At 47.2% G+C, this 15,384-nt stretch overlaps 1 protein-coding gene across 2 annotated transcripts in view; it reads left to right on the top strand.

Annotated features, from left to right (window-relative positions):
* Positions 1-15,384, top strand: part of Lats2 (large tumor suppressor kinase 2) — a 53,167-nt gene that overhangs the window by 7,789 nt on the left and 29,994 nt on the right. For both annotated transcript variants that reach the window (XM_085698585.2, XM_085698584.2), the window contains exon 2: positions 3,608-4,148. In XM_085698585.2, the coding sequence (XP_085554711.2) occupies positions 3,810-4,148 (339 nt within the window). In that variant the 5' untranslated portion in view covers positions 3,608-3,809. The remainder of the gene's footprint in view (positions 1-3,607; positions 4,149-15,384) is intronic.

The raw sequence follows: 15,384 nt of genomic DNA, 5'->3' as shown, positions 1-15,384 counted from the left end.
CCAATCTGGGATGGGGTAGTGGTGTGCCGTCTGAGTGACTGGTGTAGCTTCTGCGCATCTGAGCTCCTTGTGAATGCTGCCAGCCTAATGATGGTGTGTAGGAAAAGATTGCCCATGGTCCCCAGTCCTTTTTTTCCTCCCAGCTTGAGCAGCCTCTGTTTGAGAACAAATCCCAGGGAAGCTTGGAAGGCTTGAGCCCACCAGGGCTTCCTTTGTTGCCGTGGCCTAGCCTTCGCTATGGGATGGGCAGGAAATGTGGCTTGCTCTCATTCACAGAACTTTGTATGGCTGTTTTCTGCACAGCCCTCGCCCAGGCTGTCATTTTCTGTAGTCTGCTAGGGTCCTTTGGTAGTAAAATCTGACTGTCACAGACCATACCTTCCTAAAGGAAAGTTCCAGGAGGGACATCTACTCTCTGTCCTGATGACCCTATGGCATGTGTGAGTGGGTAGCCTACAGGCTGGTTAAATACCTGGGACTCTGACGACAGCTACCTATGCCTTTAAGCCCAGACCTCTGGCTTGGTGTGACTAGGTCCGGAAGCCCTTCTTTGTTCCACATCTCTCAGTCAGTCCCCAGATTCCTGGCTAGGGCCCTCCTCCTAGCCTGGCTTCTGCACCGAGACCAGGTATGACACTTGCTAAAGGCACTTCAGGAGAATCCTCTGTGGTTTGTCCCCAGTCTCCGGGAAAGCCCCAACCTCACTGTCCTAAGCCCTGTAGGGGAGCCTGCGTTCTTCCCTCCAGCTGTAATTCCACCCCCACCCCCAGTCAGACTCCTTATCTTCCTGTTTCTTTGACTTTCCCCTCCATCCTCCCATCCTGTGCCGATTCATCTCCTTTCGGCCTCTCTCTCTCTCCCAGCCCTTGCTTACCTTACCCTCTGCCCCAGTTCACTGTGAACTGCCGAAGGTGAGGTTCCTGGTCATTCTGTCACTGCCTGAAGCTTGGTAGGCATAAGCTTTGGGGAGGCTGAGGCAACAGGACTGTGAGTTCTTCCTGTATTTGCTGTATAGCAAGGCCTTCTCTCAAAAAAGATGCCCCCAGGGACTGGGGAGATGTCTCAGGTGTTAGAGGATGAAGGTCCCATCCCTAATACCTACATGGGTCTCACTCCAGTTCCGGGAACCAGGCATGCATCGGGTGCACACCATACATAGAGGCAAAACATTTATGCAGAGAAAGTAAATTTTTTTAAACCTTAAAAAAAAAAAGACACTTTCTTCCCTGTTTGCAGAGTGGATAGGCTAGATACTGAGTAGAGGGTAGGATAAACGCACTGTGTCAAGTTCATGCCTTATAAAGATAGGGCATTGTGAGATTAATTGTCAACTTGACACAACATAGTCACATGGGAAAGAGTCTTATTGGGATTGCTTGATCAGTTTGGCCTGTGGGCGTGTCTGCAGAGACAGTTTTGATTATATTGTATTCCATTGATGAAGACTCACTCATGTGAGCTCCACCATTCTGGGGGATCCCAGGCTGTCGGAGTACAGAGTGAGGGAGCAGGCATGCTTGCGTTTTCTCTCTGCATTTGACAGGTGTCATTTAATGATGGGCTGTAACCTGGCTCCAAGCAGACCCTTTCTCCCCAAGTGCCTTTGTCAGGTGTTTATCACAGGTATTTTCTCTTGTAATTTTTCAAAGAAAGGGAAGAAAATTAAAGCTTAGACAGCACACGTCTGTGTGAGTTCTGGGCGGGAAAGCAGTGTCCTTTTCGAGCCTCTCCAGGACCCTCCGCACGTGCTCTGCGGGCTCTTGGGAGCCCTCCGGGCTTGTTGAAACGTGAGCTTATGGTTTTAGAGATCTAGGTCTTCCAAAACAGATGCTCAGACCAGGAAGTCCCTGGAAATGCATGTGCTTGCAATATGTCCCGTTTTACATCAGTCCAGCAGAGTTCTGGGCTCCTGGGCCTTAGCCAGCCTGGGCCCAGGGGCTCAGCTGTCTGGATCTCATAGCCCGTTCTCTTTATTGCCTTATATAACTATTTCAGTGACTCAGGATACTAGAAACCTTGCATTAAAATAGAGATTTCATGTTGAGAATTTAGTCTGGTTCTTTTTGTGGATTCTCCTCAGTTCTTCCAATAACGTGGACAGTTGTGGCAGTAAAGACCGCTGTCCCCATACAAAGCAGTCATTTTAATGTCATTTCTAGTATTTCCTGCTGTATGTGGTTATGTAGCATGAGTTAATTCAAATAAAACTTGTGACAGTCTCTGGCCTGTAGTCAGTACTGGATAATACTATTCTTATTTCTACCACACATGAAGATGTCTATAAACAGGGTCTTGTTTGTGGTTGTGGGGTTACCTACTGAAGCTAGAAGCCCCGATTCTTTAGAGGCTGTTCTTTGAGGAGTCAGTTTTCCCTTGTTTATTGAAACTCAAAAGTTTATCCTTTGAAGTCAACTTACTGGGCTTTGTAGAGTGAGAGGGAGTTGGGGGAGGGCAAAAGACAACAGGTAAGAGGCCCCTGCGGGTAAAGACAGTTGTGAGTGGGCACAGTGAAGAGGGCCAGGGCTTCGCTGCTGCCAGTGCCAGTGCCTCTTGGTGTGTGATTGGGTTACCTTTTGGTAGATGCATCGTAAGTTGGAAATACTATAAGCGGAAGATATATTCAGCCCACAGACCCTCACAGCTCAGAACGCTGCAGTGTCGTGCTTCTCCCTGTGATCCTGGAGCAGCTAGTGGCTGGGCTGTAGACGAGCGTCGAGAGGAGCAGCGCACATGTTGGCCAGGCCAGGGACAAGTCTCCCAGTGCCTGCTTCTTCCTCACTTGGAGTTGAAGACTCCTAAGCGTGACTTTGCTAAGAGGGACTCTCAGGCTCTCTCGCACTTCCCTTTTAAAGATGTATTTATTTTACACGGCTGAGTGTTTTGCCTGCATGTATGTATATGCGCCACATTTGTGGCTGGTGCCTGAAGAGGGCATCAGATCCCCTGAACTGGAGTTACAGTGGTTGTGTCCTACCTGTGGGTGGTGGGAAGTGAACCCTGGTCCTCTGGAAGAACAACACTTAACTGTTGAGCCATCGCTCCAGCCCCTTTATGCTGGAGAGCATAAAGCATACTCAAGGTACTGAGTGCAAACCACTCTGAACTGCAGTGGAGGATACCTTCAATATGATGAGTTTTGATCTGATTTTTCAGAATATTGGAGAGGGTTTCATCAGGGAAATTTTCAAAAAATGTGAAGGATCACAGCCTCAGGTGGTTGAGGATGTTGGGGAGAGCCACAGGGACAGTGGTATGGATCAGGAATTGATTGATACTAGGGACAAGCCAGAAATCTACTTAGTACATTTAACCCCAAATCCTCACGCTGTGTCCAGAATTACATGACAGTGAGCTGGCAATCGTTGAGACTACAGTGTTGCCCGCATGGTGTTTGTGGGGGTGCACTCAGCTGTAGGCTTCCTGTTACAGGAGCTTTCTTGGGACAGCTCTCGAGCAAGATCGTACTGACCCTTCTGAAGGCAATGTGCCGCTTCTTCACTCTCTGGGTAGAATATCTCCAAAATCACCATGCATTTCTGGAAAGCAGCTTTAACAGGATGTGAAATCCACAAACGAATGCTTTTGTCCTGTTTTTTTTTTTTTTCAGAGAATGATGATCTTCAAAATGAAAACTCTGGAAAATTTTAGGTTCTCTTTAGAACTACAGAAATTGAAGGACAGAAGATGTTTGAAAGGAAGCTGTTCTGAAAATATGTTTACAATTAACTGATGCGATTGCCCACTCGCTTTTTAAATAATAAGACACTTTGAGAAGATTGTATTTATGGTAAAAGGAAACTGGACTAACGATGAGGCCAAAGACCTTTCCTGCCACAACTTACTCTGGAAATAGCCGGCAGCGATTGCAAGAGATCCGAGAGGGGCTAAAGCAGCCTTCCAAGTCTTCCACCCAGGGGCTGCCTGTGGGACCAAACAGTGACACCTCCCTGGATGCCAAAGTCCTGGGGAGCAAAGATGCCTCCAGGCAGCAGCAGATGAGAGCCACCCCCAAGTTTGGACCTTATCAAAAAGCGCTCAGGGAAATCCGATATTCCCTACTGCCTTTTGCCAATGAATCGGGCACTTCGGCCACAGCAGAAGTAAACCGGCAGATGCTTCAGGAGTTGGTGAACGCCGGGTGTGACCAGGTGGGTTCAGGCGCTAGCACCCTTCACCTTCAGCAGCTCCATGCAAACTTTTAACTGTTTAACACATGGCCTTTTCTGTGTCCTGAGCCTATGGGCTCCTTCTCTCCGAGGGAAAATCTTAGCTGCTTTTCCTTGTTGAAGTTGTTCCTTGTGACCTTTTCATTCTGTCGTGGTTTGTGTGTACATGTATGGAGCCCAGGGCCCTGTGCACTCTAAGCTTATGCTTCCCTACTGAGCTACGCCATTTTCCAGTTCTATTCTTAGTCTTTCCTTGACCTGCTTGGGATTATTTTGAGCTTCTCTGGGGAAGAGCCTGACTTCTCTTACCTTGTTTTTGCTTTGTACATTTATTTCCTTCCTGTAGGAGTGCTATTTAACATGTATTTACTAATGTTTATTATTTTTGTTTTCTTAAAAATTTTACTCTTTGGCAAATTTATACCTGTGTTCGTTCTGATTTATTTGACTTATTTGTTTTGAGACAAAGTCCCATATATCATGCTGGCCTTGGTCCTCCGGCCCACACCTCCTAGTCCTGGGATTGTAGGGTGTGCCACCATAGTCAGCTGTCCTCTCCTGTTTAAAGAGCGTGCACACTGTTCCAGAAGTCATGGCCATGTTCAGAAAGGCAGAAGGTGTGCTAGACTGTGTGGCAGTCATCAACATGGGATTGCATAGAGTCAGAGTCTGCACTGAGGGAACAGAGAGCATATGTTGACAGCATCAACTCAGAGCTGCGTGGTTAGGATCTCCTCAAAGTCTTTGTACCTGACTGAATCCAGGTTGAGGGACAGGACCATAGAAAGGGAGCTAGTGTCCAGCCAAGTAAAATGTAATTAAATGTAAGTAAAATGTAATTAGCAGACATGTAATTATGTTGTGGAATGACTTGTGAAAACTCATAATTTACTTCCATTTACCATTGTAAAAGTCACAGTTGTGTGAACTAGAATTAAGTGAAGTCTTCTTGCTGCCTTAGACAATTAGTAAGATTTGCTCAAAGAGCATCAGGATGGCTTAAATACTTTTAGTTTCTTAGAAATAATTTAATGACTGGGCCTCAGTCATAGCACAGGCTAACCATGTGACTCTTTACTTCCAAAGGGAGTGTCAATCCTCTTGTAGTTTGCTGATACAGATCTTAGAGAACTGATTACTGAGATGATGTGTTTGTGAAACACCCCACCTTTATGTCTTGTCCTCTCTGACACTTGGGCTGTGCTGGATTAGCTTGGTCAGTGAACCCCTTCTGTGCAGCACAGCTTCCTGAGGAACGTGGCCTGCGCTAGCAGTGGAGTCTGATGGTAGCTGCAGGGCCCATCTCCTTGTGAGAGTGTGCGGGTCGGTGTGCTGCCAGTGCTGTTTCCTAACAGAACAGAGTAGTTTCAGAGCAGGGGAGGAAGCCCTGGGAAACAGCCTGTGAGGTTGGATGGGGGCTTTCAGGCCAGCAGCAAATTTTAAGATCCTCTTCTAATGTAAATCACTGCAAACAAAAGAGGCAATCAGAGCCTGGTGTTTTTGGAGTTATACTTCAAATATAAGAGAAAGAAGTCAAGTAATCCAAAGTACAGGTGGGATCCTTACTCATTAGTAAAACCCATTAGTGTTAATTGCAGAGCCAGAAATGAATTGGTTGCTTCTCTAATACATGAAATACAAATACAGGGAAGCCAAGGCTCATGATGCTTGCAAAGGGCCCATCGACATCTAATTTATGTTAATTGCTAGCAGAAAGGCCTCCCTTTTACCATATTTAATGCTCCCGAAACAATTCAGTCAGTTTGCTGTCTAGTGTTACTTTAAAACTTAGAACAGCTGCACCCTCCCCACTTCCCCTCCAACTCAGACAGGAGTGCATCTGCTTTCTGAGCATTCTGGTAGGAAAGTCATTATGTGAACACAGACGGAGGGGAAGATTGACAGTGCCCTGGAGCTGTGTATGGGTGGATTCAGGCTCATTGTTAGATCTGGTGTACCAGGTGAGGGGCATTCTTACCGAGTAGCTTCTTTGTCCCTGTCACATCAGGTGCATTGTTTAGATGCTAATTTGACTTAAAGTGCTGGCTTTGTTTTCTGAAATCCTACTGAGCGGCCATAGCATCATGTTTCCCTGGTGGTGGTGACTCATTCTTTTTACACACACACACACCCCTCTCACCCTCCCCTTTTGCTTTACTGCATTTAACTGTAAAAGTAGTAGCTTATTGCCTGTGCGCACACACATGTATTTTTCTATATTATTTGTACTATGATTAGTTGAAAATATTTACTTGACTGCTTGAAATGAGCATTTTCTTTCAAACGTTAAAATAAGTTTACATCTTAAACGTGCACAGTTTATAAACTTACAGCCCCATTAATTTTTTTAATATTTGTTTATTATGTATACAATATTCTGTCTATGTGTATGCCTGCAGGCCAGAAGAGGGCACCAGACCTCAATACAGATGGTTGTGAGCCACCATGTGGTTGCCGGGAATTGAACTCAGGACCTTTGGAAGAGCAGGCAATGCTCTTAACCTCTGAGCCATCTCTCCAGCCTGTGCCCTCCATTAATTTTCATACATTAATTATACCCATCTAGCATGCATGGGTACTTTTGTAATCAAACCTCTTAAAATGGAAGTATCAGGGAAAAGTGAAAGACGTTAGGGTATTTTCAATATAACAGTGTAATGTGTTTGCCAAATGATGTACTGCTTACATAATCTGACCAACTTCTGTAAAAGATGGCGTGAAGCCTATTAAGTAAAAATAATAAGAAAGAGGCAGCTCCGCCGGCACAAGAAATCTAATTAGGTCAAATCAAACCGAATCAAAATGCCCATCGTTTTATTAAGAATGACGCTCTTGGGTGGCTGAACGCATGGTGGGGAGACAGGAAAGCAGGGAGCCCATGCAGACCCGAAAACCACGTGTTTCTCCTCTGGGAGTCCACTTAAATACCCTGTGGGAGTGGTCCTGACCCCCCCCCCCCAGGGGTAAGGATCTGGCATGCTGGGATTTGGAGTCCAAACCAAAGCAACTCCCAGGCCAGGGGTGCTGAGATGGATGCCAGGGGCTGGGGGCTACGCTCCCAACTTAACAAAGCCTTCTGAGATAAGTAGGTGACTAGGTTACTGTTCAGGAGAAGTTAGCTGATCTTCAGCTAGAGATTCAGGCCTTGGGAGGTAAGGGTCCAATTACATTGTGACACTCTGCAGCTTTGGTTCATGTGGGTAGCATATGTGGGTCCCATTATCTCCCTAAGCTGTAGTGGGGAACAACCAGGTGATGTTGAGGATTGTCATGTGGAGCACCTGCATGGTGAGGAGGGTTGCAGAGTTGTTGAGTGACAGGCTGAACATGTGCATGGCGGTACAGAGGTGTTGCTTGGTGACAGGAGCTTCCATATGGTGCAGATGAACACCTGTATGATAGTAGTGTATGGGATGAATGGGTGTTGCTGGGTGACTGACGGAGCACCTGTATGTTAGTGCATGGGATGAATGGGTATTGCTGGGTGACAGGCAGAGCACCTGTATGGTAGTGTATGGGATGAAGGGGTGTTGCTAGGTGACAGGCGGAACACCTGTATGGTAGTAGTGTATGGGATGAATGGGTGTTGCTGGGTGACGGGCGGAGTACCTGTTACGGTAGTGTATGAGATAAAGGGGTGTTGCTGGGTGACAGGTGGAGCACCTGCATGGGGGTACAGAGTGTTGCTAGGTGGCATGGCTACGGTGCAGAGGTGTTGCTGGGTTGGTAGACAGCTTCTGCATTCAGAGATGGAGGGGTATTACTTGGCTTCCTGTTCTCAGGGAGCCCCGGGTGTTGTGGAGCCTGAGGTCTTGAGGGATGTGCAGACGTGTGGCTCCTGGCTAGAGCTCCTTTCTCAGGTTGTGTACCCTAGAGGAAGACTTAGATGAGAAATTTCTTTCAGATGCAAAATGGCTTTGCCTCCCTTGAGGAGTGATCTCCCCCTCCCCCAGACTCCTGTGGTTTGTACACGTCCTTAACAGTTCCTTGGTCCGGGATTTCTGTGTCAGCCGTAATTTTCCTAACCCACTCTGCATGTGCTCTAGTCATTCAGATCTTTAATGGGACCAGGGTAGAGAGAATGTAAACAAACAGACTTTCTTTACGGTGGGACAGGAGCACAGGCAGTGGCCAGGATGTGACTTCTCACAGTGGCTTCCTGACAGCAGGCCCTCAAGGGATGGTGGGATGCTGTGGAAAACGAGCAAAGGAAGTCAGTTCGTGACATTTTTAAGCCATCAAGGGAAGAATGTGAAGTTCCCCAGCAGTCACACGAGTCATTGGCAGCACCTGAAGGGGCAGGAGCTCACTTAGGAGGGAGTGTGCTCTTTGCAGCAGGTCCTCCGAGCTTGTCCTTTGTTACAGCTGTACAGCAGCCGTGTGACAGGGGCTCTAGTCCCTGCTCTCAGCTACAGTGAATTGAGGGGAGTCAGAGAGCCCTACCTGCAGAGTACCTGCCAGTGCAGGTCTGGAGTGCCTGACTCCCTGAGTGGTGGCTGCCTGTTCTGGTTTGGACACAGTGTCTGTCACTAGGCTCAGTGTTGGATGGCTGCTGGCTTTTCACAGTCTGTTTTCCATGTGCTGTGACTTTTCCGTCTTGTTCCCTTGTATCTACTGAGGGTGTGGGTTATTATCACCTCCTCTTCTGGCATTTTGCTGGTTGAGCGCACAGCCCTTGCAAGTGCTGGCACCCCCAGTGCTCCAGCTGCAGCTGTGGTCCTCAGCACACTCCCAACTGCCCATTCTCCTCCCGGAGCTGACTTCCTGTCTGTTTATTTGGGGTTTATTTATTTCAAGGTGCCGTTTCGTAGCTTCCTAGAGGGATCCTAGTATCTGCCAAGCTTGTTTTGCTTTAGCAGGCTTTTCCTGAAGCCCCCATGTGGACTGGAGCTGTTCCTGTTTAGCCCTCCACGGTAATTTGTTTCCGACTCTAGTGCAATTGATTCGTGAGGCCTGTGTTGGCAGGCTGTGAGTACTGCTGTCTGACTTCCCTCCTCTCAGGCCTGGGCTGGGCTCCTAAGAATTCTCCCACAGGCCTCCCAGCTGCTGCTTAATATTTGCCAAGCAGATGTGATTCACGTACTAGTCTAGGCAAAAGCCTCTGCCACCGCCCCCCACACCAGATAAGGGATAATCGATAATGTACAAAGCAGATCTTCCTTATGAAGTTTATCTGGTTAACATGAAAAGAACCATAGAGAGCTGGATGTGGTGTGCACACCTGTAAGCCGGCAGAGTTTGAGTCCTCCGTGGGCTACATAGGAAGGCCCTGTCCCAAAGCAACGAAGAGGGTGTGAAGAAGGCTAGACTATTCTTGGCTTTGTGATGGGCTCTGCCTCATGTGAATCTCTGAAGTACAGGCATTGGCCGGTGGAAGGACAGTGGATTTAGGTCTCAGATATTTCCTCCTGTTTCCTTTTATCTGGAAAGGGATCCACTTTTCAACACAAAATACTAGTAATTGGGGAAGGAGGAAGCCCTGTTACAGAATGCAGCGCTGTTACAGGAAACTGCTTACAATGGTCTTTGGGTGGGACAGCTGTTTGCCTCGGCACCTTCTTCCAATGGCTTTCAAGACAAATTCGGCCCTGCCAGAAGGTAAACAACATACTTTTTGAGAAAGGATATTTTAAAAGGATTTAAGAGTAGTTCAGTGGCAGAGTATGTGCCTAGAAAGCCCGGTAAGGAAGTAAATAAAATGACTGAGGAGGTCCAGGAGTTTACCTCTCTGTCTACCCTGCTGTGCGGTCTTCTCCCTAATTACTAAGTGAGGCGTGCTCCTTTGTGGAAGTCTAGCAAATAGAGAGAAGAGTGAAGACAAGAACAGACCACCTGCAATTCTCCCATCGCAGGGTGCTGTAGCTGTAAGCAGATCGCTTGTAATTTAATGGACACAGATCCACCCCCTCTTTACCATCTGGGTTTTTTAATTGGGCAGTGTTTTCCTAATTTAAAGATGTGTGTATTCTGTGACTGGTTAAGCAGTGGATGGATGTACTATATATGCCCTCCCCCCCTTTTTGTTTTGTTTTGTTTTGTTTTCTGTTTTTGTACAGCAAAGTAGGTTCACAGTGCATGTAGTGGTTTGCTAAGCTCCCTTAGCACCCAAGGGTCTTTTCACTCCCGGAAGCATCCCCACCATCCTGGGAAGGCACTGAGCACCTGTAGCCTCAGGCTGTCCCCGTCCTAGGGGTTCTGTTCTCAGACTTCCTGCTGCTGCCCTCTCCCCTCTCCTCCCAGCCTGTCTTCAGCCAGTGACTGGAGTGAGCCTTTCCCATCCTGCAGTTTAAATTAGATTCCTCTGTTCCCTCATTAGCCTGCAGTTCCCGCCTAGCATCTGTCAGCGCTTGTTGCCAAGTGGCAGAGCACTGGAGGCCTTACTTGTAGCCCAGGAAGAACAGCTTTGTTCTAGCCACCCCTTTCTGGAACTCTGAGCCAAGCAAGCACAGAAATGCCTAAATCAAACCAAGGAACTTAAATTTCAGCATGAACATTTTCATGTCATCTAATACCATTTTAAAACATTGCTTTTAAGGTCTGCAGTGTAGTCCTTTATTTTATCATAAAAAGCTGGACTGAGTCGGATGGTGGTGGCGCACACCTTTAATCCTAGCATTCGGAAGGCAGAGGTAAGCAGATCTCTGTGAGTTCGTGACCAGCCTGGTCTACAGAGCGAGTTCCAGGACAGCCACCGCTATGCAGAGAAACTCTATCTCAAAACAAACAAAAGACACTGATTTCCTTAGTGTAAATTTTAGAAGTAGAATTATGAGTGTGATAGCATTTTTATAGTTTTACCTGTGAGTTAGTAAATGTGCTTAGGCATCCAGCCTTGCTCACTTTGACCAAGAAAGCACTAGGGTAGTTGTTCCGCCATGTTTGATCGTTGGAGTGCGTGTGTGCAGGCAACAGCAGGCAACAGAAAGTGGGAACGTTCCTGGCTTTAAATTGCTGGCAGTTGTTACATTGTTGGAAGTTCCCGCTGAGTGTCTGGGCTGACCTGCTTGTATTCAGACTACACTTAAGGGTGATTTCCTCTCTAATTCTCAAGTCTTTGCTGACTTTGAAGCCCCACTAAATGTAAATTTGCAAGAGAGTCAGGCAGATGGGGAGACAAGCGACAGGCACCCTGGAGCCATGCTTCCTTCCCCACTGCAGCTGCTAGTGCGCAAGGCGTTCATCCTCATAGCCTTTAGTGAGCTGAGCGCTGACCTCTGTCTACTTTCGCAGCCTTTGGCCTAATCCCAAGCATCTTCTGTGTGTGCCATCATGGGAAGATTGCTGGCAATTACAGATAGATTTTACTTAAAGCCTATTTTCTTACCCTGCAGTTCTTTGGCACAATTATGTGTTGTTAATGGTATTTTATTCTTTGGGGGGGGGGGCTGCCTCCCAGCTCCCAAATAAATCACACATGGAGGCTTATTCTTAGTTATGAATACCCGACCTTAGCTTGTCTCTTGCCAGCTTTTCTTAAATTTTCCCAACTACCTTTTGCCTCTGGGCTTTTTCCTTTTCTTACTTGTATATATCTTACTTTTACTCTTTCTCTGTGGCTGACCCCTGACGTTCCCTCTTCACCTTGCTCCCAGATTTCTCCTTCTCTTTACACTCTCTGCCTGCCAGCCCCGCCTATCCTTGCTCCTGCCTCGTGTCAGCTCTTTATTAAACCATCGGCTGTTCCAGACAGGCACAGCAATGCAGCTTCACAGAGTTAAACAAGTGCAGCGTAAACAAAAGTCACGCACCTTAGAATAATATTTCCCACCAGCTGTGTAGTTGTCAGCTGGACTCCCAGCTGTAACACAAATGTATCTCAGGTTAAGAATCATAGCTACCTGACAGGAGAAGTTTTGGGGGCGAGGCTCTGAATTCAGCCTTAGGTTTGCACAACTGTTGGGGACTTTTAAAGACTGTTTGTGTTGCCCACAAACCATTTTGTGGATATAGAGTAGAGGAGGGACTAGAGAGATGGTGCAGTGATGAGCACTGGCTGCTTTTCCAGATGACTGGATTTGATTCCCAGCACCCACACTGACAGCTCACAACTCTCTGTAACTCTAGTTCTAGGGGCTCTGACTCCCTCTCCTGGCCTTCTCAGGCACTGCATGCATGTAGGGTACAGATGTACATGAAGTGTTCCTTACATCTGTGCTGGGCTATGTAGCACCAGCCTCACTGTCAGGGGCAAGGTGCTCAGTGATGCTCAGGTGTCAGGCAGACAACTGTAAAGTACCTCCTGAGTGTGCTGGCCATGTCAAGACTGGTAGTACACCCCTGCCCTGGGGCTCACTGCCTGGAGATAGATAAGGGCAACTGCAGTGGGCAGGAGGAATGTGGCTGACATAGGGGACTCGTGTGTCTTGTCCATACTTCCCCAGTGGCGTTTTTTTCATCCAGTATCATGCCCACGAGCAGGTGGAGCAACAGGAGCTTCCACTCCACTTGCTGTTTCTCCTAGAGCTCCTCCCAGGCCAGGACCTGGAGCCAAAGAGCCTTGGCAACAGGCCTGTCAACCAGCACAAGGCCAATAGCAAAACTGTGTGCTGTCCATCAGGAAGAAAGAAAAGTGGCTTTTGTTATGAGTCTGTGGTGCAGCTGCATCTGGCAGTTTCACCAGAGAGAATCTTGTCTCTAGATTATTGAGGAGAATGATCCTGCACCATGAGCTATCTTGTGGAATAGAAAGAATGCCTACATGGTGGCTGGCACATGGCTAGAACATGTTAGGAGGTGATGGCACCACCCAATGCCATCTGCCATATTTCATTAAATAGTAAGGTTGTTGTCCTTTGACCAGCTTTCGGGGTTCTGATCCCCTTTTCCATGGAATCACATAGATAATATTTTCTCAAACCCAGAGACCTCTGGGTTGGATGGACATACATCTGACTGGCTTTGATATTAAAAAAATTTTTAGTCATGTGTTAGACCTAAAAGTTGTTTTGTACAAGAATAGATAATTAACAGCAAATTTTGCCCCAGCCAGCAAGTCAGCATTCAGTGTAAATTTTACATAATTTAATTTGGTTTATAAAAGCTTTTATCCAGCAAAAGAGTCTTGACTGGTGACATTTGACATCTAGGAGTCCCAAGAATGTGGCAGAACAGAACAGATTGAACCTGGTCGGCTATCACTCTCGGGGTGTCTTATAGATGGCTTCAAGGAAAGCTGTGTAGCTCCGTCACCTTCTGACTTTGTCTCCAGCCTTTGTTTCGCCTTGCTGTTGCTTCCTGGTTTTCTATTTTACTTTGGAAATGTTCTGGCAAGCAGCAGCAGCCTCCCCTGTGAGAAGAATGAGCCAGTGAGTCTTGGTAGAATGGTTTCTGGTTGGCCATATTCACAGCTCTGCCTTTGGGTGTCCCAGGAGAGAGAGTAGCGAATCAGAAGCAGAGGCCCGCCTCTCTCTGAGATACCATTGATGGTTTCAGGGTCTTTCCCTGGAGAGGAGGCTCTGCTACCCTGGCTTCTCTCTCTAGTGCTTCTCCCTTCCTGCAAGTCCTTTTAGCCCCCTTATCCACTCGCTGATCCAGGAAAGTCCTGGGATTCTTCCTAGTGTCTGGATATCCTACTTGGGTTTGGCAATGTTTGTAACGTCAGTCACTCTGTTAGTGGGGCTTTTCACTGCCCATCTGCTGAATGTGTAGGTTCTCTCATGCCGTTGCCTTGACACAGTGACTCTTCCAGCAAGCTTCCAGATGTGGCCTCCAGCTCCTCGTTTGGTACCCGCGTCCCTTACTCCTTCCATCTAATTGCACTTACCTAGCAGACTGCATTATTTCTCCTATTACTGGTTCAAGTGTCCTGCTTCAAAGGGGTCTGCCCTTTTACACCTCATCCCCACGCTCTGTGACCTTCTCCTTTCTGGCTTTCCTCATTGTCATTCTAGCTGGAGTGCAGCCCACTACTCGAGCCACATAGTCACACCCCCACTGTCCCGAGCCACATAGTCACACCCCCACTGTCCCGAGCCACATAGTCACACCCCCACTGTCCCATGGTGCCTGCGACCATTTGGTTCAATGCAGGCTGGCCTCTCAGTTTTCTGAATTCCTGTTTGTGTGTGTGCCGTCTTTGGAATCCCGGTAGATTCCCTCTACTAGGGATTAGAAGGAATTACCACCTCCATCTAGTTTGCCCACAGTTGAGTTCAACTACATGGTACCTGAGCTATGGCGCTGTACAGCTGAGTTCAAGGGGTGGAGGGAGCAGTCCCCTCCACTTAACTACAGCGTAACATTCTCACATAGGAAACTAAGCCATCAGCTCATCGCCCAGGGCACTGTTGTTTCTTGTTTGTGTGAATTTGTAACTTCTTATTTTACAGACAGCACATGAAGCTGGCATACCCATCAGCTAGGGCTTTGGACACACTATTCACTCTGCTGCTTGGCTCATCTGTCTCTAGATATGAACAAACACAACTTCAGCTAGGGTATGGTAGCTAGGTAGTTTAAAAGCAAATACTGTCATGATGTCCTTCACAAACACTTAAGTGTACTGCTCTCTACGTGACAAAGACACGAGGCTGTGGGCTGGAGAGATGGCTCCTTGGGTAGAGTGCTGGTGTGCAAGGATGAAGACCTGAGTTCAGGGTCAGCCTGGGCCATATCATGAGGCCTAGTCTCAAACCCACCACTTCCATCACACAGAAAAAACTTCACCTTTGTTTGAGAGATTAAAAATGTTCATCCAAGATGTGCACAGTGGAACATACCTGTAATCCCAGCCCTTTGAAGTCTGAGGTCACCCTGGATTGTACAGTGACAATCCTATCTCAAAACACAAAAACTTGAGAGGCAGAGGCAAGTGAATCTCTGTGAATTCAAGACCAGTGCTACAAAAAACAAAACAAAACAAAACAAAAAACAACTTCAACTAAAAACTAAAAATACAAAATAAGTTTTGAGCTGGAGAGATGGCTGTCGTTAAAGGCTAGACTCACAACCAAAAAATACAAAATAATTTCCTTTGCATGGTTCATGCTTTGAGTTCTTACATCTGTCACAATAGTAAACAATTACTTGGGGTCCACTCTATAGCAGGCATGGGCTTTAATTGTAGGCTTTGACGACGGGACTGTGAGAAGGCTCAGTAGGGAGCAGCGCTGTGGCCAAGGCTGGTGACCTCAGTTTGATTCCCAGGACCCACATGGTAGGAGAAAGCTGGCTTCTACAAGTTGTCCTCTGACCTCCACTTGTGCTCTTGTGCACGCAC

Source organism: Myodes glareolus, chromosome 12, assembly GCF_982192425.1.
Source record: "Myodes glareolus chromosome 12, mMyoGla1.1, whole genome shotgun sequence".
In the NCBI taxonomy this organism is placed as follows: domain Eukaryota; kingdom Metazoa; phylum Chordata; class Mammalia; order Rodentia; family Cricetidae; genus Myodes; species Myodes glareolus.
Note: the sequence above shows the minus strand (reverse complement) of the source record. Positions and strands in the feature narration are given on the sequence as shown.